At 37.0% G+C, this 25,929-nt stretch overlaps 1 protein-coding gene and 1 pseudogene across 1 annotated transcript in view; one reads left to right on the plus strand and one right to left on the minus strand.

The window, feature by feature from the left end:
• Positions 1-1,184: 1,184 nt before the first annotated feature.
• PKP2 (plakophilin 2) overlaps positions 1,185-25,929 on the minus strand; it is a 90,069-nt gene continuing 65,324 nt past the window's right edge. The window contains exons 7-13 of the mRNA XM_004270864.3: positions 18,539-18,656; positions 17,502-17,666; positions 16,412-16,585; positions 11,173-11,326; positions 7,055-7,244; positions 4,032-4,119; positions 1,185-3,901 (exon numbers count right to left, since the gene is read on the minus strand). Coding sequence (XP_004270912.1) covers positions 3,833-3,901; positions 4,032-4,119; positions 7,055-7,244; positions 11,173-11,326; positions 16,412-16,585; positions 17,502-17,666; positions 18,539-18,656 — 958 coding nt within the window. The 3' untranslated portion in view covers positions 1,185-3,832. The remainder of the gene's footprint in view (positions 3,902-4,031; positions 4,120-7,054; positions 7,245-11,172; positions 11,327-16,411; positions 16,586-17,501; positions 17,667-18,538; positions 18,657-25,929) is intronic.
• LOC105748069 (very-long-chain (3R)-3-hydroxyacyl-CoA dehydratase 1-like) lies at positions 11,198-24,654 on the plus strand (annotated as a pseudogene).

Consider the following 25,929-nt stretch of genomic DNA (forward strand, 5'->3'; position numbering starts at 1 on the left):
CTTCCAGGCTGGATATTGCTGGGTTCTTTGTGTCTCCCTATGACTTTCAAAATGCTTTCCCTTAACATATTTCAAACAACTTCTATGCCAATGTGTGGCATTTTGGTCTCTCTTTCTGAATAGATCATAAAAAAAAGACAGTTTTCCAGGCTTCCCTGGTGGCGCAGTGGTTGAGAGTCCGCCTGCCGATGCAGGGGACAGGGGTTCGTGCCCCGGTCCGGGAAGATCCCACATGCCACGGAGCGCCTGGGCCCGTGAGCCATGGCCGCTGAGCCTGCGCGTCTGGAGCCTGTGCTCCGCAACGGGAGAGGCCACGGCAGTGAGAGGCCTGCGTACCTCAAAAAAAAAAGAGTTTTCCTTTTAGTTACAGTTCTTAAAGGGTTGAAGTTTATTTCATAAGAGATGAAACTGTCATTTCCACTATAAATAAAACATTAAATCTAAAGCCGAGTTTTGTTTTGAAGAGTTTGTTTCCTTTTTAATCTATTTTCACTTCCACAATGAATACTTTAAAATGCAACAGTTACTGAATCTGAAGATAGGCCAGTTACAGGGTCATGTTAGGCATTAGTTGAATGAATGATTGCATGTTTTTCTTCTGTTACTTTAATAAGAACTGAGTCTTTTATGATACAAGAAGATACTCTAAAGAGGACTTGACCAGATGCCTTCTAAATTCCCTCCTAATCCTCAGATTCTGTGATTCAAGGCTTCTGCAATTTTGTTCAAAGTACACACATACCGAAGTCCTGCTCATTCCAATGCAGTGCCTTCATTATATATTTTATTCAGAGGAAATTTCATTTGTAACTATAGTATATAAATTACATATATATATACACGTTTCAATATATATTAAAACATACATATTATTTATATATTTAAACATATATATATATATATGTGTGTGTGTGTATATATTTCTCCCCCAGCATTTTCTTCTAAGGAATTGCTTCTTCATAGGGTGATAAAATTGGTTTTAAAGTGGTTTATCTACTCATGCTGCTTATTTTCCCATTTGACATGTTAATCCCCTCTTTATCTTATCAGACAACCCTTTGGGTTTTTTCCATCTGGTATAAAATTTTTCATTTGATAGAAATCCAGGGCAGCAACCTCCCATATTCCAGAAGATCGTTAAGAATTCTTGACAAGGCAGCAAGGCCTTTAGATCTCTTAACATAAATGCATGCAGAGTCCCAGCTCAGTCCCTTTGTTCCTTTGATGACATGGGTACAGTCTGGGACACATAGAAAAGAAAAAAAGCTTTGTGTATAGACCTGTGATCAAAAGTGATATTCAGGGTGCTTCCCTGGTGGCACAGTGGTCAAGAATCCGCCTGCCAATGCAGGGGACATGGGTTTGAGCCCTGGTCCGGGAGGATCCCACATGCTGCAGAGCAACTAAGCCTGTGAGCCACAACTACTGAGCCCAAGGGCCACAACTGCTGAAGCCCACGCACCTAGAGCCTGTGCTCTGCAACAAGAGAAGACACCACAATGAGAAGCCCGCGCACTGCAACAGAGTAGCCCGTGCTCGCCGCAACTAGAGAAAGCCCGTGCACAGCAACGAAGACCCAACGCAGCCAAAAAGAAATATAAATAAATTTATAAAAAAAATAAAAGTGATATTCAACTGCATAAGGACCTCCCTCAGAAGTGTTCATAGAAGTAAAGAAGTGAGGTTTTTGTAAACAAAGGGACAAAGCAGGACATGGGGATCAAGCATAGTCTATCTTTTCATGGTCACAGACCCACTCAATTTACTGAAATCTAGCAATACCTAGATTTGTATGTCTCTCCATTTTTACATGTTTTAGTCGCTAGCTAGTCCCATCTTTCTTATAGGAAGTGTTTCTTGGTAAAGAATTTAGGACTAATTAGGGAAGAAATACAGCAATTACAAAGTATTAAATCCTTAGTAGTTAAAGTTGAATTTATGTCATGTCAATCATACCACATACACCAAGATACACAAATAAATCAGATACTCACAGATACCAAGGCAGGCAATGTTATTTTTGCCTCATTTTGTGTTTAGTATTATTGAAGGCTCTACTAATGTCTTAAAAACACAGAAACTTCTTGAATATACATTAATTCTCTGGAGGAATAAATATACTCCAAATGCTTATCATCAGAATTCTGATAAAAGGGATATAATTTCTTTCTTCAGTATTTTAAAAATTGGTATCTAAATAATTTCATTTTGAACTAGGTTAGTAACCTAAGTCTTCTTCACTGAGCTTTTGAAATTGAAAAAATTTTAAGTTCCAAATATAATAAAGACTTTGGGAATTCCCTGGTGGTCCAGTAGTTAAGACTTGGTGCTTTCACTGCCTTAGGCTCGGGTTCAATCCCTGGTTGGGAAGCTAAGATCCCACAAGCTGTCTGGCCAATAAAACCAAAACAAAACAAATATAATAAACACTTAAGTACACATTCAAATTGAAAGTGACAATTTATTTCCTATTACACTTTTCTGGCCAAAAGGAGCTGAAGGATTTTTTTCCTTCTTACTTTCTTACAACAGATATTGTCAGATTTTTTTTTTAAAAAGCAAAATATAACAGAATTATAGTTAAGAAGATTAATTCTATCTGAATGTTATTAATCACAGCCCAGTTAAAATAACCCTTAATATAGACTCACTTCAATAGATGATGCTGTCAACTTTAAAACATTAGTATTTCTCGTATCATTTCTGGACGGCCTAGACACATTTTTCCTCAACATAACTTCATTTTTTTTCTAGCTTTTCCTTGACTTAAAATAATGGCCTAAGGAAGGTCACATGAGTTTAGTGGTTCTATTTTTTAAATGTTGGGCCAAGTAGGGCTGGTTGATAATGTACTTCATTAAAATGAGCTGTGTTTTCAGGGCCCTGGCTGGTCCAGTAGTCTGAGAGGCCTAGGTTTCTTTTGTAGCCAAACAGTAGAGTCCATTCTTCCACCAGCCCATAGCAGTGGCTGAAGAAGTCCAGGAAATAGATTACACTGAATGCTACTGTCAGAAGAGATTTGCATTTAATGGTGTTAATATAGGTGAAGTATTTCCTTAAGTAAAAATCCTACTTATTCAGTATTTTGAGGGAACACTGAATTTCATAACCATAGTTGACTTTCTCTGTAGAAAAGACTTTTAAATTTGCTATGATCACTTCCTTTCAATTTCTTTTCCTTATGGTCATGCATGTTCTGTGACCTAAATTTCTTAAGTTCATTGAAAATCAGAGAAAAAATTCAAGAGGATAAAAACAAGCACAAAGTAAACAAACAAGTAATTTTGTCATTACATTTTCACCTGGATAACCCCACAAATATTTCTTGTTGTTTCCATTCTGTTTCAACACTGCAGAACAAGACACTCATGGCTCAATGGTGAAGCAACGTGCATGTGAGTGACAAAACATGGAAACCAGAAAAGGAATATAAATGTAAATCAAACTTTTAAAATCCTAGTAATACAGCAGCTTCCTTCCTTATTTAGTCTGTTAACGTCCATTCCACATGAATTCACATTTCGATTCCAGTAGGACATACACCGTCAGCCGTGATCAAAAAGACCACTATTTGTAGAGGGTAAAATCGAGCCTGTTGCCAGTATCCACTGGTGGCAAACTTGCAAATGTCCTCTGGAGAACTAATAAAATTATATTTTGATTATTTGTTTTCTGGATCCTGGGGACCATGGATATAGAAAAGGACAGCAACAGGACACGCTTTTTTGAAGTTTATTGGGCTGGGAAGTAGAAAAATAGGTGTTTTCCTTTGGGGCTTTTTGTGACTGAGAATGATGAGGTTCATATTTCTGAGAGCACTTTTTCATGTTCCTCAGTCTTTCAGGGAGTGGTAGGCTTTGGCAGTCCGGCTGTTGACAAAATCTGTCTTCTTAAACTGAGCCTTTGAATAAGCAAACAGAAATGTGAAAGGTTAACAACATTTTCACACAAGAAAATGCAGTTTTTAGTGACTTCTCACCAGGGTCAAGTCAAGCGGGACATTATTATCTGGCTCTTTTTAGCATTCTTACCTTCTTGTAGGCATTATGGAGCTCCGTGTGGGTCCACAGAGAATATAGGAGAACAGAAGCAGCTTTACTTGCTTTGTTGGAAGCACAGCTGAAAAGAAGAAAAGGACATTTTTCGGAGATCAGTGAGAAAGTATGAGGCTTCTGGATGCTGTCTTTGGACGTTCTGTAAATCTTCGTCAATTGCTGTCACTCAGGAGCCATCCATTAAGTCAGGCCACTCACCATGACAAGAGATTAGATGGTGAGCTTTAGGAGGCCAGGGGCCACGTTGGTGCTTTTGTTTTTTTAAAAATCTTTTCAAACCACTAGCAAAGTGCTAACAAATAGTTTATAAAGCAAATTCCTGATATTTATAAGGCATGTATTCTTAGAGTTTTATAATTTCTTGAATTTATTTATAGCATAAAATTTATATTTGTACATTTATATTACATATTTTTAGAAAATACTTGTATATTTATAACGCATATTTATATAGTACAAACGCATGAAAGTATGATTGAAAAATATGTGTAACTCTTAGACTTAGTGACTCCATGAATGTAGGGATTATGTACCTTTTTCAAATTAATAAATTCTTACTGGAGCAGCTGTTATTTTAATACAGTTTCAAAATTTATGTTTTTGTATATAGCAAATGGAAAGTGTGTTCCTGTTATAAATCCAAGTCCGCACTGAATTTGACATTGTACTTACTTTTTTTTTTGGCCACACTGTGCAGCATGTGGGATCTTAGTTCCCCGACTAGGGATCGAACATGAGCCCCCTGCATTGGAAGCTTGGAGTCTTAACCACTGGACTACCAGGGAAGTCCCCTTACTTTTTTTTTAAACTTTATTATTATTATTTTTTTAAACTTTATTATTATTATTTGTATATGTTTTTGATGTTCTGCTTTTAAATTTGTCTCAAACTTCTTGTTTCTGGCTAAGGATCAGTGCTTTCTTAGGTTTCTCTCTCTTCCATCACTTGAATTAGCACATGGCTGTAGTTTTTCTTTTAACAAAGAAACAAAGATTTTATTTTTCCTATCATAGGAGTTTGTAAGCATGCAACCAAGAACAGAGAATGCAAAGCTGTATGAAGAAGCCCATGCTGGGTTCATTTAATAGCTAAAAGACCTTGCCTTTCATACCAGCAGTGTAAGGAGGGTAAGTAAAATTAGCACCTTACAGATTTGTTTTTAGTACCTCAGGGACTTTTCAGAGTCACTTGCTAATAACTGAAGTACTAATAAATCCATGAAAGCTGTGGATCTCTAATATTTAAAATTGTAAGTTCTTAAATTGCAAGGGTGTTATAGTCATGAAGTTTGTTCATTAAGTTGGTTGCTTGGCACTTGGAATTCATTTATTCAAAGATGAAATGTAAATGGTGATTGGTTATCAGGCTAGCCCATAAATTATGGGTTAGCTATACAACACTCTAGCAAGGAAGAGACAGTAGACCCAACTGGTAGGAGTTCCTTGTTGAATTTTTTTTTCTTTTTGGAGACAGGGCATATGAGGACTGGCTCACAAATGGGACACTCAGTGCAACGAAAAATAACAGAATAGCACACCCTGTAATTTTCTAAGCTACAAGAAATTTCCAAAAGTGATGGTGTATTCCCATGTGCTTCTTACATCTGAATACTCAAATAATTAAAGTCATACTATCTTATAGAGATTTGGTTAGAAGTTTGGATGACAACTTGGAATAGTCATTTCTGCTTTGCAGCAATAATTCATACTTTCCACAAAGGCTGAGCAACTGCTACTTGGGAGCGGGTAAATATTCCCTGCTTTTGGGAAATGGACATTCTAACTAGGGCTCCTTTTAATCATGTGACTTGGAATGTAGTCCTCCTTCCATGTGAGCTTTGCCAAAGGGGAACTGCAGAGCACAAGGGGCCTAAATTGGGCGGGGCTGTGGGGGGAAGGGTTGTGCTCATTCGGGATACCACAGATCCCTATGCTAGCCTCTGCACAGCCAAGCACACATTTGTCTACTACAGGTCAAGTCCGTTTGCTTTGCAGCTCATTAGAACTGGCCTACAATAACATTTGTTTTCTTTTTTGGTTACTTACAAAACTAACTTTATTTAACAAGTCAAACAATTCAGAGTCATATAAAGAGAAAAAAATAATACTCTTCATACCCCCTTGGGATCCCATCACTCTGAGTTAACTAACAGTAATAATTTGGTTACACAATGTTTTTCATTCTCTTCTTCACCTTTTATTTTTTTATTTTTATTTTTGGTGGTACGCGGGCCTCTCACTGTTGTGGCCTCTCCTGTTGCGGAGGACGGGCTCCGGGCGCGCAAGCTCAGCGGCCATGGCTCACGGGCCCAGCTGCTCCGCGGCATGTGGGATCTTCCCAGACCGGGGCACGAACTCGTGTCCCCTGCATCGGCAGGCGGACTCTCAACCACTGCGCCACCAGGGAAGCCCCACCTTTTATTTTTTAAATGGGGAATATTTGAAGACACAGACACAAGGATGTGGGATGACTTACATGCATTAAACCTTCTACTTCAAAAGAGAATAAGAGATGGAAGAGATGTGATAAAGAAAACTGAGAAAGCAAGAATTTCTTGTTACGCTGCCTCCTACTTCCCCTCCTCATGCTATTACGGGTGACACCTGCTTCACATATTTAAGTGAGGAAAAGGGCATTCCTTGTCCATAGGACTCCAATTTGCCTACTTTCTTCTCTTTTTAAATCACAGCTGTGATTCTGGGAAACAATTAATTAGGTCAATAAAATGCTGGAATGCACGACCCAGATAAGCTATGGAGTTTTACTATTTTTGGATATTTTAGAAGAGAATGAGCAACTACTTGGCTTAGAGGATTCAGCTTTCACTTGCCTGATCACCAAGGACTGGAACAGATGATCTGGTCCGGCTTTACAATCTTATTTTTTGGCCATGTTGCCCATGGTACTCAATGCCTGGACATTCACAACTGCATTATTTACATATGAGAGTGGTGGTGGGGAAAGGGGAGACGCTGACAGGCAGATGCTAAAGGACTTACGTGTCACCTGTGCTTATGGTCATAATTTTCTGCAGGCCCCCAGTGTTTAGAAGATCCCGTGCATTCTGGTAACTATTTTGGATTATATTGTTCAATGTGTAACAGGCAGAGGCTGTAGTTTCAATGAGAAGATCAGTACTTGGGACTGTGTTGGGAATTATGGAAACCAAATCAGGTAGAGTTTCTCTGGCTACAAATGAAAGAAAAAAAGAACACTTGATTAAAAAGATTGTTTCTTAACCTCAAGATCCCAATAACATTTAAGAAGAAACATTTGGTTAACAAACGTATGGAAGGATGTAACCATTTTAATACTCAAATTACCAAAAAAAAAAAAAAAAAAAGATTTTTAAAAAGATGATACTTTGTGCTCAGTGTACTGGAGATCTTTCCAGAAAGCAATTTGACAGAAATGTCAAAATTTTTTTAAAATTTTCACATTTTTTGATTCAGTATTCCCACTTTTGAGAATTCATCCTGAAGACATCACTTTAAAAATGGTAAAAGCAGAGATCTTTATTATAGTATTATATATATCATAAAAAATTTTACAAAGCCTAAACATCCCAATAATATGAATATGATTAACTAAAGCACATCTGCAAAGAATATTATGCACCCCAAAACATATCTATGAAGCATATATAATAACAAGAAAATATTTGTTAATATTCTATCTGAAAATAACCGGTATACTTAAAGGATAAACATATATACAAGAAACCTGAGAAGAAATACACTAAAACAGTAACAGCCCTTGTTCTTCTACAATAGTATTAGTGGTGACTTAAAAATATTAAAAAAAAATTATCTGTACTGCCCAAAGTTTCTTTAATACGTAAATAACCGTTATTAAAAAAAAAGGTAAAGAAACTATTTAAAATTTATTTTTTCACTACATATATAAAATCTTGGTTATAGGGTTTTCGTTCAGCTTTTTCTGTAGTAACAAGAGAGGTATTAATATTTGATGATGTCATTATACTTTGTCCTATGGTATATATTTCAGGCAATATGAATTTATACTTGATATTTTGCAAAAGTTCTTTCCATGTATGCTCTTTTTCCCTGTAACTACTTTGGACTCTCCTTGAAAGATAGAGAGCATGCTTCTATTGCTTTGTACAAATACTTCTGCCTAATTTTATTTTCTTCATCTGAGTTTATGTGACACCTTGAACTGCACTTCTCTCTCTGATACCAGACTGTAATTAGCTATGTGCCTGTCTGAATTCCAAATGGAGCCATGAGTTGCTTGAGGACAATTATTGTATTCATTTCTGGATTTCCAGCATCGATCACTATGCCTAAAATAGAGAGGTACTCAATAAAAGGAACGGAACCATATGTCTTCCTTTGATAATACCTGGACCTGATTGACAGGAAAGACATACCTTCTGCTCAAAGGCCTGAACACTTCCTTTTTCACTGTTGTCTAAGCATCTTGGCATAGTGTTAGGAGCTCAGAGCTCAGTCTTTGAAGTTACACTTTTTTAGTTTTAGTCTTGTCTCTGCCACTTCATGGCTGTGTGGTCTGGGTAAGTTACTTAACCTCTTTATGCTGCATTTTCCCAATTTGTAAAATGGAATAATAATAGTATTTACTTCACAGGACTGTTTTGAGGGATTAAATGAGTTACCATGTGCTAACTGTATCACAGTTCCCGGCACATAGTAAGCTCTCCACAGATGTGAGTAACTACCAGAAGGCTTCCTCCTCTTAGTAAGTTAAACCACAGAATGAAAGGCCTTGAGAACCTGAATTTTCCTTTTGCTGAATTTAGGTCGACAGCATGAAAACAAGTGTGAGACAATCACAACAGAAAATGTACAACTGATCTCTCTGCAGGGTGCATCAATGGCTGGCTGAGACCAGGCTGCCCACACTGAGACTGATCCCTGCTGAGAGAGTTCCACCTCTCCTCCCTCAGTATGACCAACAAGAATGTTCAATCCTACAGATCAATTTTACGGTTGAAACTTTGGGTTATGTCTGAGGAGGAGTGAGAATTAAGAGAAGTTAGAATCTCTAACATTTTATATCATGTTTGTTTTTCTTAGAAGAGTAGTATAACTGTTTACATCGACAAAGTTAAACACTACAGTACAGTAAAGGAGGGGTCATTCCGTCTCTCTACTCACACACACACACACACACACACACACACACACACACACACACACACCCTGAGGGCCTGAGTAAATACATTCACTTTGAGACAAAGTTAGATCTTTAATAGTGAAATATAAAATCAAAGGCCCTATCATGATATTGGAGGGTTATAGCTCAATGTCATATTATTGAAGGAGATTTTAGTTAATGCTGGTGCTTGCACATACATTATGTTATCTGATCCCTGGAAAAACACTGTTCTGTAGTGATTACTAATTTCATTCGGTTTAGGGCAGTTAAATGACTATCCAAGGTGACATGTGGCAAAGTAACATTATAGGATGCAGACCAATGTCTTCTGCATGAGACCTGTTACTCTGTCACCATGCTAAGTTGCCTATCTTCAAGTTTTTAAGAAAATATGTTTCAAGTTTATTTCTGTTAAATCTAAGTGAAATGTGATGACTTCATTCCAGGTCAGCCCATGGGAAGTTTTACTTGGCCTAGAAATCTCTCATGAAAAACACAAAGCTTGTATTTCAAACTGATTTTCATTTATTCCTGGCTATTAATACCCTGAATTAATACAAGTACTTTTACTCAAATTACATATTTGACATAAAGCCAATTTGGAATTCAAAAATTGCATTTATCTTGCTGAAGCCTCTTCTCACGATTGTCCTTAAAACAATCATGGGGAGGTTGATCAGTGAAATCACCTTATATAAATTGTGGGGCTACAGCTGTATTGTTCCAACAGTTGGAGGACTGTGGAACTTGAGACAACAGCATTTCTGCCCTGAAGGCATAGGCACAGTGTGCAGAGCGCAGTTCTTCTCATCAGCTATGCTCTAAAGATGGACGTAACATTTCATTTGAGAAGAAATAAGTCAAAGGATAATACACCTGATTGAAGTGCAGCACAAAAGTCCATGAAAGACAATGAGAAGAACACTTTCATAATTTTGAGACAGTGCCTTTGGCAAGGTTTCTTTCAGATTCACTGAAAAATTTCCAGGCCCTCTACGTTCATAATGGGCACAAAGGCATTCTATGAAACCTCCTGTTCCATGTTGTGCTATTGGCTGTTTTTGAAAATGACATTGTTAAAACATAACCACAGACCTTTTGGCACTGTGTCAGTGTGTGTGTGTGTGTGTGTGTGTGTGTGTGTGTGTGTGTGTGTGTAGATTTCAAAATAATCCAATCCATTAAAAAAAAAAAATTTAGTGGAATTTTTGAAAAACTGAGTTTTAAATTGTCAGAAATGACTAATTTATGGAGCATTAGAAAGCATGAGTAATTTTAGCATTATCTTCCTATTATCTAATTTTATAGTTTATGACTTAATTCAAAACACATTTTCAGGTATAAAGAAAATGAATGAAAAATGTTATTTGGAAGTGTAACATAGTTATCATCTTTGTCAATAATACGGACTTAGAAAAAAAGGGGCAAGTGTGTTTCATCATATTTATTCTAAAACCTATGCCAAATCTGTTATATTCATGATTCCTTCTTCTTGTGATTATCTGTCCAACCATACCATTTTTTTCTAGTACAACAATGGCCAAGGTTCTGAGGTGAACAACCACTGTGTGTGTGTGTTTGTTTACTGTTTCAGAAGACTGGTGCTTAAGCAGGCCACACAGGGAACATTCTGAAAGACATGGCTTAAAAAGACTTCACTGGATGGCATAGCTGAGGGCTGGGAAATATCAAATATATTACCTATCTCATTAATTATTAGTACGGTCTAAAATTTCTCTTTGGTAGTAATTAGAACAAAAACAAAGCTGGATATTAAGAAAAATCCTATTTGAGACCAGTGCGAAAGCCAACGCTTGATGTCTGGGTACACAAAAACCAGTTGTATTTATCACATTTTGCTCTTTATTCACATTTTCAGCTCATCATTGTAAAAAGAATGTGATAAGGACAATGTTTTATTGCATTTGTATTTTCAATATATACACTTTACATCTAGACACTTATACTGACTTACCAATTTCATTCTGCAGAGAAAGATTCCGAGACAAATTCCTCAGCAGAGAGACGGCAGTCTTTTTCACACTTGGATCACCAACATGCAGCATCTTTCGTGTGTGCTGAAGGCCATTTTCTTTCTGGACAACTGTCTGAGCTACTGATGCTGGCATCTGTTTTGTGAGACATATTCTATAAATACTATTGTATTTTACTTCATGGTTAAAATTTCTTAATTTCTGTAGATTACTAGAGATTGAGCAAGATGTTTTAAAAGCTAGAGATACTTTCTTTAAAGTCTTATTAGGTTTTCAATTTAATTACTGGATACAGACAGTTTATTCAGTATTTTTAAATATAACACTGGATTTGGTTAGCTATTATGTTTTTTGCATCTGGTTATAAATAAAATGGGTCTGTCTTTCCCTTTCCTTTCTTTTTTATCATAATCTTTTTATTCACATTTTCAGTTCATCATTGTGAAAAGAAAAGGACGTTTTACAATCACAGTTACACTAATGTCATAAAATTTAGTGGGTAAGTTTTTTTCCCTTTTTCTATTTTCTTGAACTATTTGTGTAATATAAGAATAATTTCAACTTTGGGGGTCTGGTAGAACTTAGCTCTAAAGCCAACTGAGCTGAGAAAAATTTTAAAGGGAGATGTCTTTGATTACTATTTCAATGTATTTACTGGTTGTTGGCTTATTCATCTTCTCTGTTTGTCTTGTTCAAATTTTGGCATTTTACATATTTAATAAACTTATTCATTTCTAAAAAGCTAGTTTATTCTGAAAGAGATAATGGGCTTTTAAAGGAAGGAATGTATGGCTAGTCAGATTACCTGTAACTCTATTCTCTGTATCAGAGGCTGCATGGGTAAGTTGCTGGTCCAGGTCTAGGTCCACCAGAGGCAAACCTTGTTTGGAATTAGGCTGGTCACCTACTTTCACAGGGTCTGAGTACCAACTAGGCCCTTCCTAGCATCAGCAAACGTCCAACAATACTAAGACCTTAGCTTGTGTCTGCAACTTTATATATTTTTATTTGAAGCTAACATGAGGCTACCATGCCAAAAATCCGTGTATTCTTGACCATTCTTCAGGGTGTCTGTCTTCTCTGTTTATCTAAACTCTGCTTGCTTCCCCTACCTCCTGCACAGCGCCCTCCTTACATTCTCCACCGTACCGTCTAAAAAAGGGGTTCTTAATACAGGATCCAGGATAGGTTTCAGGGAGGGAACAGGAGGTCCTTAAAATTATTTTTGTGTTTATAGTAATCTTTTTCAGGGAAAGAGTCCATAACTTTTATTAGATACTCAAAGTGTCCATGACTCAAAGAAGTTTAATAACCACTATTTTGCAATGTTTGTTCCAAAGTTACACTTTGTCTTTCACTAATTTGCAGAACATTCCATTAGACTCTTTTCTTTCCTCTGGGAAGAATCCTTCACCTGCAGCCATTCTGTACAACTCCTCCTTGGACATGGAGGTAGATTTAGCATCCCTCTCTCTTCCCAATGGCCCATCTAAGTGATTATCTTTCCTCATATGCAAAAGCTCTGCTCTTCTGAGTCAATGTCGTCCAGCTCTATCTCTCTCATAGCGTTTTCTTTGTCATCTCAAGGCCTAGTATATAAAAATGATCACAGAATTCTGATTCATTGAGGGAAATGGGAGAGGCTGATGTGGAATGGTCTTTAGAATTTGCTCATTAAGGAAAATAATCAGATTTACCAAATAGAGATTTCATATTCCAGCTTTAGGGAATTTGTGAGAATGACTGTTAGTTATTTACAAACAGCACTTCTAGTTCATATTGCCCTGAGGTTGAGCACCTTTTCAAATGTTTAATGGCCATATATACATTATGTTTTGTGAAGTGCCTGTTCAAATCTCTTGTCCATTTTTCTATTGAGTTGTCTATCTTTTTATTGTTAAATCGATGAGTTTTCTTTTATTTCCTAGATACCAACTTTGTTACTTATATATGTTACAAAAATCTTTTCCTCCTCTGTGCTTTGCCTTTTTACTGTCTTTTGATAGCTTGTTAATAATTTTAATGTAGTCAATTTATAAAATATTGATTTTATGTGCTTTTTATGTCTACTGTTAAGAAATCTTACCCTATTCCAGGTCAGGAAGATATTCTATGTTATCATTTAGAAGCTTTATTGTTTTACCTTCCACATTTAAATCTCATTGCTGTTGGAGCTGATTTGTGTGTAAGGTGTGAGACAGGGAACACATTTTGGTTTTTTTTCATTGGACATCAAATTAAGTGCCTTTAAAGTGTTTTAGAAACTTGAAAACTGTTTATTTCAATGATTTTTAACTTGTACAATGAATGTTTAATTTTACATGTATATACAACATAATGAGTTGATATATTGTAAAATAATTATCACAATAAATTTAGATAACATCCATCATCACACATAGTCACAAATTTTTTTTCCTTCTTGTGATAAGACCTTTTAAGATCCACTATTTTAGCAACTTTCAAATATACAATACAATATTGTTAACTATAGTCACAATGCTGTACATTACACCCCCAGGAGTTATTTATACTGTACTTTATACTTTATACTTTACACTATCCTTAGAGAATTTGCTAAATGGGTAAATTTTATCAACCCATCCCCTTTCCTTATTTATTATTTTGTGGTTTTTTGGTATCATTTAAAAAATAATGACCATTATACCTGAACTAATAAAGTTTACATTAAGGTATTCTTACCAGCAAGAAATTACTGCCATAATTTTATACTAAAATTATAGAATTTATCGTTTAGAAGCTATTCAGTCCAGTTCAGGTTCTTTGCCATCTAAGGCACATGGCCATCAATGCTCAGTGCTGTCTCAGTTATGAACACAGGTGAATGAACTGGGTATTTTTTGGAACTATGTTTAATGGTCTGCTTTTCATGTTTTTCTATTCAGTGATTCCTTTTAGAAATTACAAAGCCAGGCATTTTTTTTATCACACCATCTAAACATAGCAAAATTAGGGAAAGTAATAATTAGAAAAAATATACATGTAAGTCAAAATTTTAATAAAAAGCATCTTGTAACTTAAAAGAACAAAGGGTCCTCATATCATTGTCCCATGCTGCTAATGATTTTCTCCTATAAATCTCTAGTCAAGATCAACTCTAATAGCCTTGAGTATGGATTAATACCAGTTTAGTGTAGGTCTCCTTTCAGGGGACTGGACTGGTCTAAGGTTAGGTATGATTTAAAATCCATTGCTTGGATTCCTTTTGGACTTGGAACCCTTAGATTTCTGTTTGTTTATTTCTTTTTCCCAGCTAGATTATTACCAAACACAGGGATTTTGTCTTATTCACCACTATATACTTAGCACTAGGCTAGTGCCTTTTATGTAGAAGGTGCTCAAATACTGTTTGTTTGATAAATGAATAAAGGAATTATGTAGTCTGAATAAACTACATATTCAGAATGGCATATTCTTGTATGTTGGGTGGCAAATATTCCTGTATTGACAGAAACATGGGAACACCTCTGGATAGTTTGGATTCCATGAAAGATTCTGGAGTGGAAGAGGCTAAAATCCAAGCTTAAAGGGTTAGCTCATATTGAACCATCCTCAGAGCATAGTGAGCTTAAATACATACAGATAAAGCAATTTAATTTCTGACCTTTTCTATTAAGTTGGCTGGTAGTCAGTTAATAAGAGGGCTTCTGTAGTTTGGGAAAATGAAAGAAATGGTTTTGGGAAACCAAGCATGGGGAAATGGGAAGATAAGACAGTAAATTATGTCTTTCTGTCTGTCAGGGCTCCCTGGTCACTCCCCATTTCTTTCTCTTTGCGCACAAGTACATTCTGAAGAATTTCAAAGAGATTAAAATTGGGTTGTATTCTTAACCACGGTGCTAAAATTAGAGAAATACTGGTTTTAGTATTTCACAATTCAAAACTGAGCAAAGAATGAACATGGTTCATTAAAGAATGAACATGGTTTCTCAAGTAAAGAATAAATAATATTTTTGTTATCAACAAGAGTGCTTTCCTCTATAATGATGGATAATTAGACTGGCCATAGAGTGAACTACTTGGGGAGAGTTTAATCATTTTATGATCAAGGCAAAGAATACAAGCTTAGTTCAAATAATTAAATATTTATAGAATCCTTTATTATGTTGCAAGCTGTAAAATACATGGGGAAAGGAACAACTTTTTACTCTTTTCTAAAGTAATTAAAAAAAATTATTTTATTGGAGTATAGTTGATTTACAATGTTGTATTAAATTCTGTACAGCAAAGTGATTCAGTTATAAATATATATACATTCTTTTTCATATTTTTTTCCATTATGGTTTATCACAGGACCTTGTAAGTTTTTACTCTTTTTAATATTTTGATTTTGCTGGTATAAAGTACATCTGGAAAGAGAAGTAACTCTTTATTTTATAGTTGACTTTCTGGGACACAAAAGCACAGATAGCCTTTCCAACTGCAGTGGACATGTGTTGTCTCTGCCTTCTAGCGTTCATCCTTCCTTTCGGTAACAACACTCTGACTTTCCATTAGGGAGCCACTCCATGTGGTACAAGTGGTAGTGACCCTCGCTCACTGAAACCCCTGCCCCTGAAATTCACATGTGAGCACATAACCCAGACTTGGCCAATTAGAACATCACAGGCTCCTGGCCACAGGTACTGGTTTGGAAATGGGCAAGTGAGACTCATTCCCCCAGTCCTTAACAGAGCTATTGGGAAAATAGTAGTAGTTTCTTTTCCTGTGGAGACACTGAGCTGGATAAGAGGTAAGCCTGAAATCACTGGTGGCTATCTTTGCCGTAATATGAGGCTAGCCTTTGAGAATGAAACCAACAGAGGAAAACAGAGTCCAGAGATAGAGAATCACAAATACAATTGCTGGGCACCTATGTCCCACCATGACAGAAGGAAAACCCACCCTGGACTCTTCATTTATATGAGTCAAGAAATTCCTCTCTTTTGCCTAAGCCAGTTCAGGTAGGATTCTGAGACTTGTAACAGAAAGAGTTCTGACTGATACTCATAAATACCAACGAGTCTTTCACTCGCAGTCTGACCTGGGTTTGCAGAAGCTGAGGCTGAAAGTCCTGCAAAGCCGAACTCTCTCTGACAATTCCTGAGAACCGTCTTGATTGAAGCGAGAAAACTTATGTTCTTACTTCACTGTCATTTCTGAATTTAATGTAGGTGTGTCTACAATGCCATTATTTTTAAAAGTAAGCATGATACTCACTGGTCCACTTCCTGCCGTGAGATTCTGGAGAGCTCCCAAAGATGCTTCTTGAGTGTAGTTTCGGACACTCTTGGCAATCAAGGACAAATACATCCGTATCACGATGGAGTGCCACAGCCACTCCACGCCCTTGGGGTTGCTCTTTTCCTCTGGCATTGGCATGTCCTGGTATTGCTAACCACACACACGATGAAATCCAAAATTAATGCCTTCAAGTCATTTCTATAATTCCACACCCAAACCAAGAGACCAGAAGTACTGTCTTGTCTAGGGAGACTAATAATTAGCATAATAAGAAGCCCTTAAAATAAAAATGAAAAAGCAAATATGTATGATTCACAATCATTTAACTTTTAGCCCATAATGACTATTTCTCTCTCACAATACCCCATACTCACAACTTTACATTTCACAGCGAGAGAGAATGCAGAGAATTAAGCATTGACTGTTCTAGAATAGTTTTCAGGCTGCTGTTAAGCTAAAAGCTAAATTAGTCACATCCACTCTGAAGATAAGAAAAACAGGCCTCTTCCCTCAGAGTCTTGTGAAGTTGTCCAGGATAGCATCAGGATTCTAAATTTACCAGTCGTCCTCCAAGTTCACATACACCGTGATACTCTTGAGGAGTAGGAGAGATCACATTCCTTCTATTTCATGAAATGCCAGTCTGGACAGCAGTCCTTCCTATGTATGGGGTTTGCTTTTCGGATGTAAAAGTTTGTTTTTAGAATGTTTAAAGCTGAATGTCAGGGCTGCTTTTAGTGTTAAAACAATGCTATGCCACTGGCCATGTGGCATTAAGCTTACTTCCTAACCTGCAGGGCATAGAGCAGTATGATTTGATGGCTAATAGTGTAAATCTGGGGCCAGATTATCTGGGATTCAATTCCATCTCCTCCACTAACTTGAATTATTCTGAATTAACCTTTCTGTACCCTCTGTTTCCTCATCAGTAAACGAGGGTATTAATAATACATACCTCATAGGGTAGATACAAGGCTTAAAAAAACTTAAAATGGAGCCTGACATACACTAAGTACTCAGAAACACACACACACACTTATACTTTCAAAGGCCTCCCCCAACAGACCTCTTTTACTTTCCTGCTTCTACTGCCAAAACACCCAATACTTCTGTTGTTGTCAGCCTGGATATTCCGGCTTTGAAGATAGATACTCTGGGAATATTTCTCTGGGAGCTCTGCCTCCAGCTGGTAGGAGAGGTTATGAAGAATGCACACACAGTTCTCTGTGGCCTGAGAAAACAGGACATGAATATTGATCATATACATATAGATATCCCTTTGCAAGTGTTATACCACAGGACCTCTTAGGCTTTAGATCTTACAAGGTTAATTGGATGCAACAGGGTGCGCTTGGACTGCAGGGTGGCTGGGGAGTGAAATGAGTACAGCTAGAAAGGCTAGGGCTAAATCATAAATGGTCATGAGCACAATGCTAAGAAGTAGAGGCTGAATGTTTTAAAACATTGAGGAGCAGTTCTAGTTTACTTTTACTATTACTATTTACTATTCTAGTTCAGAATGATTTTAGGTACATTGTTTAGTAGCCACGTGGACTTGGAAAATAGGAGGAGATATTGCTTATAGAGACCAGTCGACTACAATAATCAGTATAAAAGATGCACAAACTATGACAGCAGTAGTAGCATTAAAGAGGACTGGTTAAACTAAAGAGCATTTCAGAAGTAAAATGCACAAGATTTGTTGTCCAATGGATGTGGGATGTGAGGGAAGAGAGGAAGTCCAACATTACTCAGGTTTCTATTTTCATTTGGTAGATGGTAATAATTATTAAGAAGGTTTATACAGAGGAGTAAGTTCAGAGATGAGGGAAGAGATGAATTTCATGGCTGAATATGTAGCATTTGGGCTCCTTTCAAATATCCAGAGTCGTTAAACAGTTAGAAATTTGGGTCTGGAAAGTAGAAAAAAAAATGAGGCTAGATAGATATTAATATTTATGAGCATGTATGGGAAATCTTAAGCTCAGCAAATCAGTTAATAAATAAAGCCAAACCCAAACAGCTACTTCAAGAATACTCTGAAGAGTCTTACTAAGACAAAATAAGTAATTCAATATGAGAGACATCTAATTCTTGTATCACCTTGTCATCTGGCTGGTAATCTGCAATGGTTCCTCTGACATAATGGACCAGTGAGTCAATCAGTCCATCACACCTTCTCATCACTTTCCTCCCTTCAGGGCCAGCTGAACTCATGTTTCTATCAGGAAAAACAAACAAACAAACAAATAAACGATCAATCATAAGACAGGCAGTGTATCTAATAGGTTTTTGTTTCAAAGTTTCTTCCAAGGGTTCGGAAAACTGTCAAATTTGTCAAAGTATGACAGACTTGTCCTGGGGTCAATAAATCATCAACTGCCTATGGTCATCAAATCTAGACACAACTTGTAAATATATTCATAACACATTATTATGTCAATAAAAGTCTTCTGTCTACTTCATTCCAAGCACCAAGGTCAGAGCATTATTTATTTAATCTTTACACCATTTTGGAGAGGGTATAAATATATGAGGAAAACATTTTGCAGTTAAAAGGAGAACAAATGGCACCTTAGCCATAGCAATACACATGTCCAAGTCCCAACTTGTGCCATGCCTTAATTCTAAGTAACTTAAAGCTACTTAAATTCTCTGGGCTTCAGTTTCCTCATTTGTAAATACAGGGTGTTAGACTATACTATTTGGAGGTTTTGTGGGTTTCAGCATAAACTGTTATTGACAAATATTAAACCAAATGATCTAAAATGTGATAATTCTATAATTAAAATGGCAGAGTGATGTCACGAAAAATGTAGTTTTACACTGTGTAAGACCTAAGTTAAAAGCATGACCTATAAACATCTTTGCAATTAGTCTATTTTTTTTAAATAAATTTATCTATTTATTTATTTATTTTATTTTTGGCTGCATTGGGTCTTCGCTGTGGTGTGAGGGCTTCTCACTGAGGTGGCTTCTCTTGTGGTGGAGCATGGGCTTCAGTAGTTGCGGTGTGTGGGCCTAGCTGCTCCGCAGCATGTGGGATCTTCCTGGACCAGGGATTGAACCCGTGTCCCCTGCATTGGCAGGCAGATTTCTAACCATTGCACCACCAGGGAAGTCCTCTATTTCTAATTTGGCTAAGCCATGACACTTTTCTATAAACAGTGATTAAATCTACAAGTGCAAGTTGCTTTCTTATAGAGACTGAAGCTTATCAAACACAGCAAAGTAATACATGTAGGGATTATGTTTCAGATTCAGATCATGTTTATATTCTGGTATTACTGTTACTATGTTCCTTTGCATTAAGTTCTTCTTGTCGGCATTAACTATTTAAAAAATTTTGTTTTCCAAAAATGTTAACAGCTCCATCAACAAGAATGGCAAAAGAACAATGCATTCAGGTTTTTAGAATTTTGAGAACCACCCTTATTCCCTTTTGTTAATTTCATTTGCTAAGAACTATTCCTATAAATTTTATCAGACCAGTTCCTTTCACTGGTAGGTAGAACATTCAAAGCATATTCTTTTTTTTTTTTTTTTAGTTTGCTCCTTTTTAAAAATTTTATTTAGAATGCCTACTTGTTGAAGTTGGCATCATTTTACAGATTAGAAAAATTCAATTTTTCTGTCTCTGCAAAGATTTATAATAGGTTAGGAATAACAGATTAGAAATGTAATACATTACAAAACAGTTGCCTATGACTATCTGTACATTTACTATGCACCTTAAGGAAAAGAATTCGACAATGTGCTGTACTTACACTGCAGATAACATCCTTTTATTCTATTTTACAAAACTGACCAGTGGTAGTGTTTGAATTTATAAATGGCCATTAAACAGGATATTTAACTTAGATATATAGTTAGCGTGCTAAAAAGTGAAAATTTTCAACTGAAGTTCTGTGGCTCACAAAGCATACTGTTTTTGCGTATAATGTCTCAGTGTGATTCTGAACATCAAAAGAACTACAATTCTGAGAAATTTTGGGGTAGCATTTTCTTCTTCTTTAAAATAATACATTACACTAAGTGATTTTAAAAAGTTTCTGTTCCCAAATACTGTTTTCAATACATTTTGTCAAAGAACAAATGTGCCCAGCATTATATCAAGAACTGCAGGGAACAAGGGAGGAGTATCCAGCATTGCATCCTGCTCCCAGGGAGATCACATCTATAATACTTGACTGTTTCTAACCCATGAAAATGCAATTTCATAATCCAACCTATAGTTGAGGAGATAAGACAAATACACCTAAAACTAAGGATATGCTAATAATTTAGTGGTTGCTGAATTGACACAATGAGTTTCTGATTTTAACAAAATCCCTTCTGTGACTTTGGTTCTCATTTGAGGTTTCTAATGTAATTATTCCCGTCCTATTTTTCACTGTACCTGAAAGACTTTCACACTTAGTCCATTAAAAAAAAAAGATAATGAATAGGCTCATAAGCTGTAAATAAAACCATTTTTCGTACAGTTTGTTTTTCAAGAAATGATTATTTGAACCAAGATCCTCTATCTACTCTCTGAGCCCTTTATGGTCATGGGATCTTAAGAAGCTTGACAAAACTGAAAAAGCATCTTTTACGGTCTCCTTATTTTACACATGGAGAAACTGAGGACCAAAGAGTTTAAGTTACTTTTCCTGGTGAGATTAAATTACTGGTGAAGTCAGGATAGGAGCGCTGTTCTTTATTCTGTGCTAAGGGCGGCTCCAGAGTAGAGCAAACCTTACCTAACATTCATTCAGTCTGCCATTTGTTTAGCAAGTACCATATGTCCCCCAACTCCAAGACAGCATTATCATATTTTAAAGCTCCCTTTGACCTTTTCAACATCTGGCTTTGAGAGACGGCAGTAGTTTTTAAATTGCTTTGACAAATCAAAAGGTCTCTCTCCCTAGCTAAGCCCACTACATACCTTGCAGATGGATGACTCAGCTTTGTTTAACTTCAAGTCTGTTTATTTTGGGTGAGAATGGTAATTCAATTTGGCAGTACTGCCAGTTCACACACACTAACTGTTGTCTTGTAGTCTGGTATTATCCAGACTCTACTGGCTTGAAATGGGACTTATCAGTGGTTCCTGACAGTTGATACCTTTGCTGACAGAAAGTGCATGGAACCCCACTGCTTCAGTATTTGCTCCTGCATATCAAAAATAGTTCCTACCTTACTCAACTACCCAGAAATATGAATGATAAGGGTGGATTATTTTATAGCAATACATCCATGAATAGAGGTCACTAGTCAGAAAGGAATTTGTTATTGTACCACTCTGAAAATAATCAGAAATTATTAGAAAATGATATATTCATCTTAAAGTATTTTTTAACAGCTAATACATAAGTTTTTTGGAATCATAGAATTAACATGGCCAATCTTAGGCAGAATTGATCCTTTTACACTGTATCTCCTGAGTCCCGAGAAACATTTATCTATCACTGTTTCCTATATGCAGCCCAATAGAGGTTTAATCTGGAAAACTATCTCAAAACTATACATGAAATATATCAAAACAATTATCTTGTTGAAAAGTAAAAAAGAAAGAGCATAAAAACCACAGTACTCAATAAAAGTTGATTATCAGAGTTACCAATGAACATATTGGAAATGTTTAATTCAGTGTCTATGGTTTGAATTTGATTAAATGAGTCTATTTCCCCTGGTATAATCTAGCAGAAGTCTGAGTAAATATGTGAGTACCTTTTAGGAAATTAGAACTGCACACTGTTGTATACTGAAATTTAAATACCAGGTCCTTGGGACTAGGGGTTGGGGCCTCGGGAGGAGGTGGGTAAAGAAGGATGTGAACTACTCTAAACATAAAAGCAGGACTGTTTCAGAGCTCTTCACCTTCACTGGCCCTGAGTGGGAGGATACCAGCGCGAACTGTGGCTTGTGTTTGATATTAAGAAGAATTTTTCTGCTAATATGACTTATAAAGGGTGAGAAAAAATAGAATCTGAACCTCTGTATGTCTCTGAACAAAACTTCACATATTTAGGAGGCTTCAGGTGATTTATCTGAAAGCAAATCAGTGATTCCTGACTCTCTCCAGGACCATTTATCTCACACATTCCTGAGTGTCACAATGAAAAGGAGAAAAGAAAACCAAACACCCTGGACCTTGCTAGAATTAAAATAAAGAATGGTCTTTGTTAAGATTAAGGACAGTGTGACTAAATCTTAAATTTGTATGGCAAACCAAAGAGTGAACGGTGTCAAATGATAAGAATAACTGCAATTTAGTATGTGTGCTAGACATTATTATAGATACCTTGCAAATATTATGTTTTTACAAAATTCCTTAAATTAGGGTGTGCTAGAATCTCATTCAGAACCCTGACCTATGACTGTTGTTTAAAGTCAGAATTATCTGCTTCTAATGGGATTTTTAATGCCTCTTCCATAAAAAGTTATCTGTGTGGGGCTACGTGCAGGCATGTTGTCAAATACAGCTAGTCTGCCAGCACTGGAAGGAAGTTTGTTATAACACAGAATGTCCAAACTTGGGGTATGGACAACTGGCCTGGTGAAATGATGAGCTAATATGAAATGTTTAAAGTAAAAGGCTATAGTTAGTTACCAGGGCATGAGAATGGCAGGCAATAATAAGGCAGGAGTGAATCTTTTCAAGACATTTCACCAACAAGTAATTCTAAGATACAGAGATTTTTATTAAAAAATGGGGCTATTTCTACTGATAATAGGTGGTTTCCTACTAACATACAATTTACATGTGTATTAATGTGACCTGTCTTAAAGGTCTAACCAGCATACTGAGATAGTGAGCACCACAGTGGTTTTTAAAAAATTGTGGCTGTATCTTCATTTTCATCAATAATTATAGGCTTCCTAATACCATGTGTTATAAATTATATCCCAAGTGGTACCAGTCAATTAAGTGCTTGGTCCAAGTCCATTCAAAGACCCAATAGGTACTTGATAAGACATTAGCTGATAAGGAGGCATCCTTCTTCCTCTGGTTATTTGAGATTTAGGTCTGGGTTTTTGTTTAACTCTCAGCTGATACATATCAAACAGTTGGGCCTTTCTGTGATTAACCTAGAGAAAACAGCAGAGGCAGTTTGTGGTTGCACAGAACAAAAGGGGAGCCTCATTTGAACTGGCAGAGGAACAAAAACTCTAGGTCAAAAGAAGGGTTTGTCTGTTATTCTGAGTCAACATCAGATCCTGCAGGTATCCGCAAACATCAGCCAAAGTCAGCTGTTCATTCTGCAAAAGGAAGCAACGTTGGGAATAGAACAAAGCTGTACAACCTACACGTCTTGTTCCTTCCAGGACAAGGAACATCAACTTAATAAAGATGTGCTAGCATCTATTACACATCAAGAAACTAGAAGGTGTAGGAAGAGAAAATCTATCCTTAAAAATCCTTTAGTTCTGCTTTCCTACATTTTCAGGTCTTCCAAAAGTATGCTGAAGAGTCAGTTCAGAGACCCCTGCGCGCGGCACATGGGGCGCCTGACGGCCGGGCCCCCTCCCGCTCCCCTGCCCCTCTCGTCCACGTCCCCCGGCTGCACGGCCACCATGGCGTCCAGCGAGGAGGACGGCACCAACGGCGGCGCCTCGGTGGCCGGCGAGAGAGGGAGGCCGGCGAGGAGAGAGAGGCCGCGGGCAAGAGGAGGCGCCGGGGCTTGCTGGCCACCGCCTGGCTCACCTTCTACAACATTGCTATGCCTGCGGGGTGGCTGGTACTAGCTATTGCCATGGTACGTTTTTATATGGAAAAAGGAACACACAAAGGTTTGTATAAAAGTATTCAGAAGACACTTAAATTTTTCCAGACATCTGCCTTGCTTGAGGTAGTCCACTGTTTAATTGGAATTGTACCTACTTCTGTGCTTGTGGCTGGGGTCCAAGTGAGTTCAAGAATCTTTATGGTGTGGCTCGTTACAGTGTAAAACCAATATAATTTTTTTTTACCATCTTATATCCTGTTGGAGTTGCTGGTGAACTTCTTACAATATACGCTGCCTTACCATATGTGAAGAAAACAAGAATGTTCTCAATAAGACTTCCCAATAAATACAATGTCTCTTTTGACTACTATTATTTTCTTCTTATAACCATGGCCTCGTATATACCATTGTTTCCACAACTCTACTTTCATACGTTAACGTCAGAGAAGAAAGGTGCTTCATGGAGAGGTGACTGTCGAAAAGGATGATTAAATGATCCCTACAACAAGGTGCTTTTTCCAGAATAACCAGGATTACTTGAGTCCAACTTTTAATAACAAGAATAAACAGCTTCATGAAAAAAAAAAAAAAGAGTTCAGCCAGAAATCATCTGGTTGGTCAGCAAGAGTCATTTCCCCTTGACTTAGCAGGCTGTTCAAGGTAGAATGTCAAATTCCATTTTAAATGAATTATAAGAGCAAACTAATTTTAAAAATATGCCCAGGAGCCACTGGAACTTGAGTAGACATTCTTAACACCTAAAGGAGAGGTTTGGGATGCTAGACTAGGACAGATGAAGATGCTTAAGATCTAGAGTAGTATTCTACTCTAGAATATGGTGCTCAGACAGCCTGTACCTCCAAGATAGGCATATGTTTTTTAAAATTTATTTTTTATTGCGGTAACATTGGTTTATAATATTATACAAATTTCATGTGTACAGCCTGATATTTCTACTTCTGTATACACTACAGCATGCTCACCACCAAGATCTGTTTTCATCCTTCACCATACAGTTGATCTCCTTTATCCATTTAACCCTCCCCTACCCCCTTCCCCTCTCATAAGCACTACTCTGTTCTTTGTATCTATGTGTTTATTTTGCTAGGTTTGGTTTGTTTACTTATTTTGATTTTTTGACTGTTTTTTTTTTTTTGACTGTTTTTTATAGGAGTGAAATCATTTTCCACATATGAGTGAAATCATACAGTATTTGTCTTTCTCCATCTGACTTATTTCACTTAGTGTAATACCCTCAAGGTCCATGACGGCATAAACTTTAACCACAGGATAGCAATAAAGTCATCAGTGGCTTTATCCAAATATATCAACTCACTTTTTTTGATGAAGAATTTTAAAAAATTTAACAGTAGTTCTATGACAGTATTAATATTTTTTGGAAAATGACTTCGAGTGTCATAAGATACAGTTAATAAGACACTACCTTCAATTTAAGATACACACAGAATTTTTTTTTTTTCCCCCGTACGCGGGCGTCTCACTGTTGTGGCCCCTCCTGTTGTGGAGCACAGGCTCCGGACGCACAGGCTCAGCGGCCATGGCTCACGGGCCCAGCTGCTCCGCGGCATGTGGGATCCTCCCAGACCGGGGCACGAACCCGTGTCCCCTGCATCGGCAGGCGGACTCTCAACCACTGCGCCACCAGGGAAGCCCCACACAGAATTTTTAAACATGAGGATTCTTCTTCCTCCATATTATCCCTATTCATGTGTTTTCTTTTAACAATTATCCCGGGGGGCTGGACCCAAAGTAGACAAATGA

Source organism: Orcinus orca, chromosome 11 (assembly GCF_937001465.1).
Source record: "Orcinus orca chromosome 11, mOrcOrc1.1, whole genome shotgun sequence".
NCBI classification, from domain to species: Eukaryota; Metazoa; Chordata; class Mammalia; order Artiodactyla; family Delphinidae; genus Orcinus; species Orcinus orca.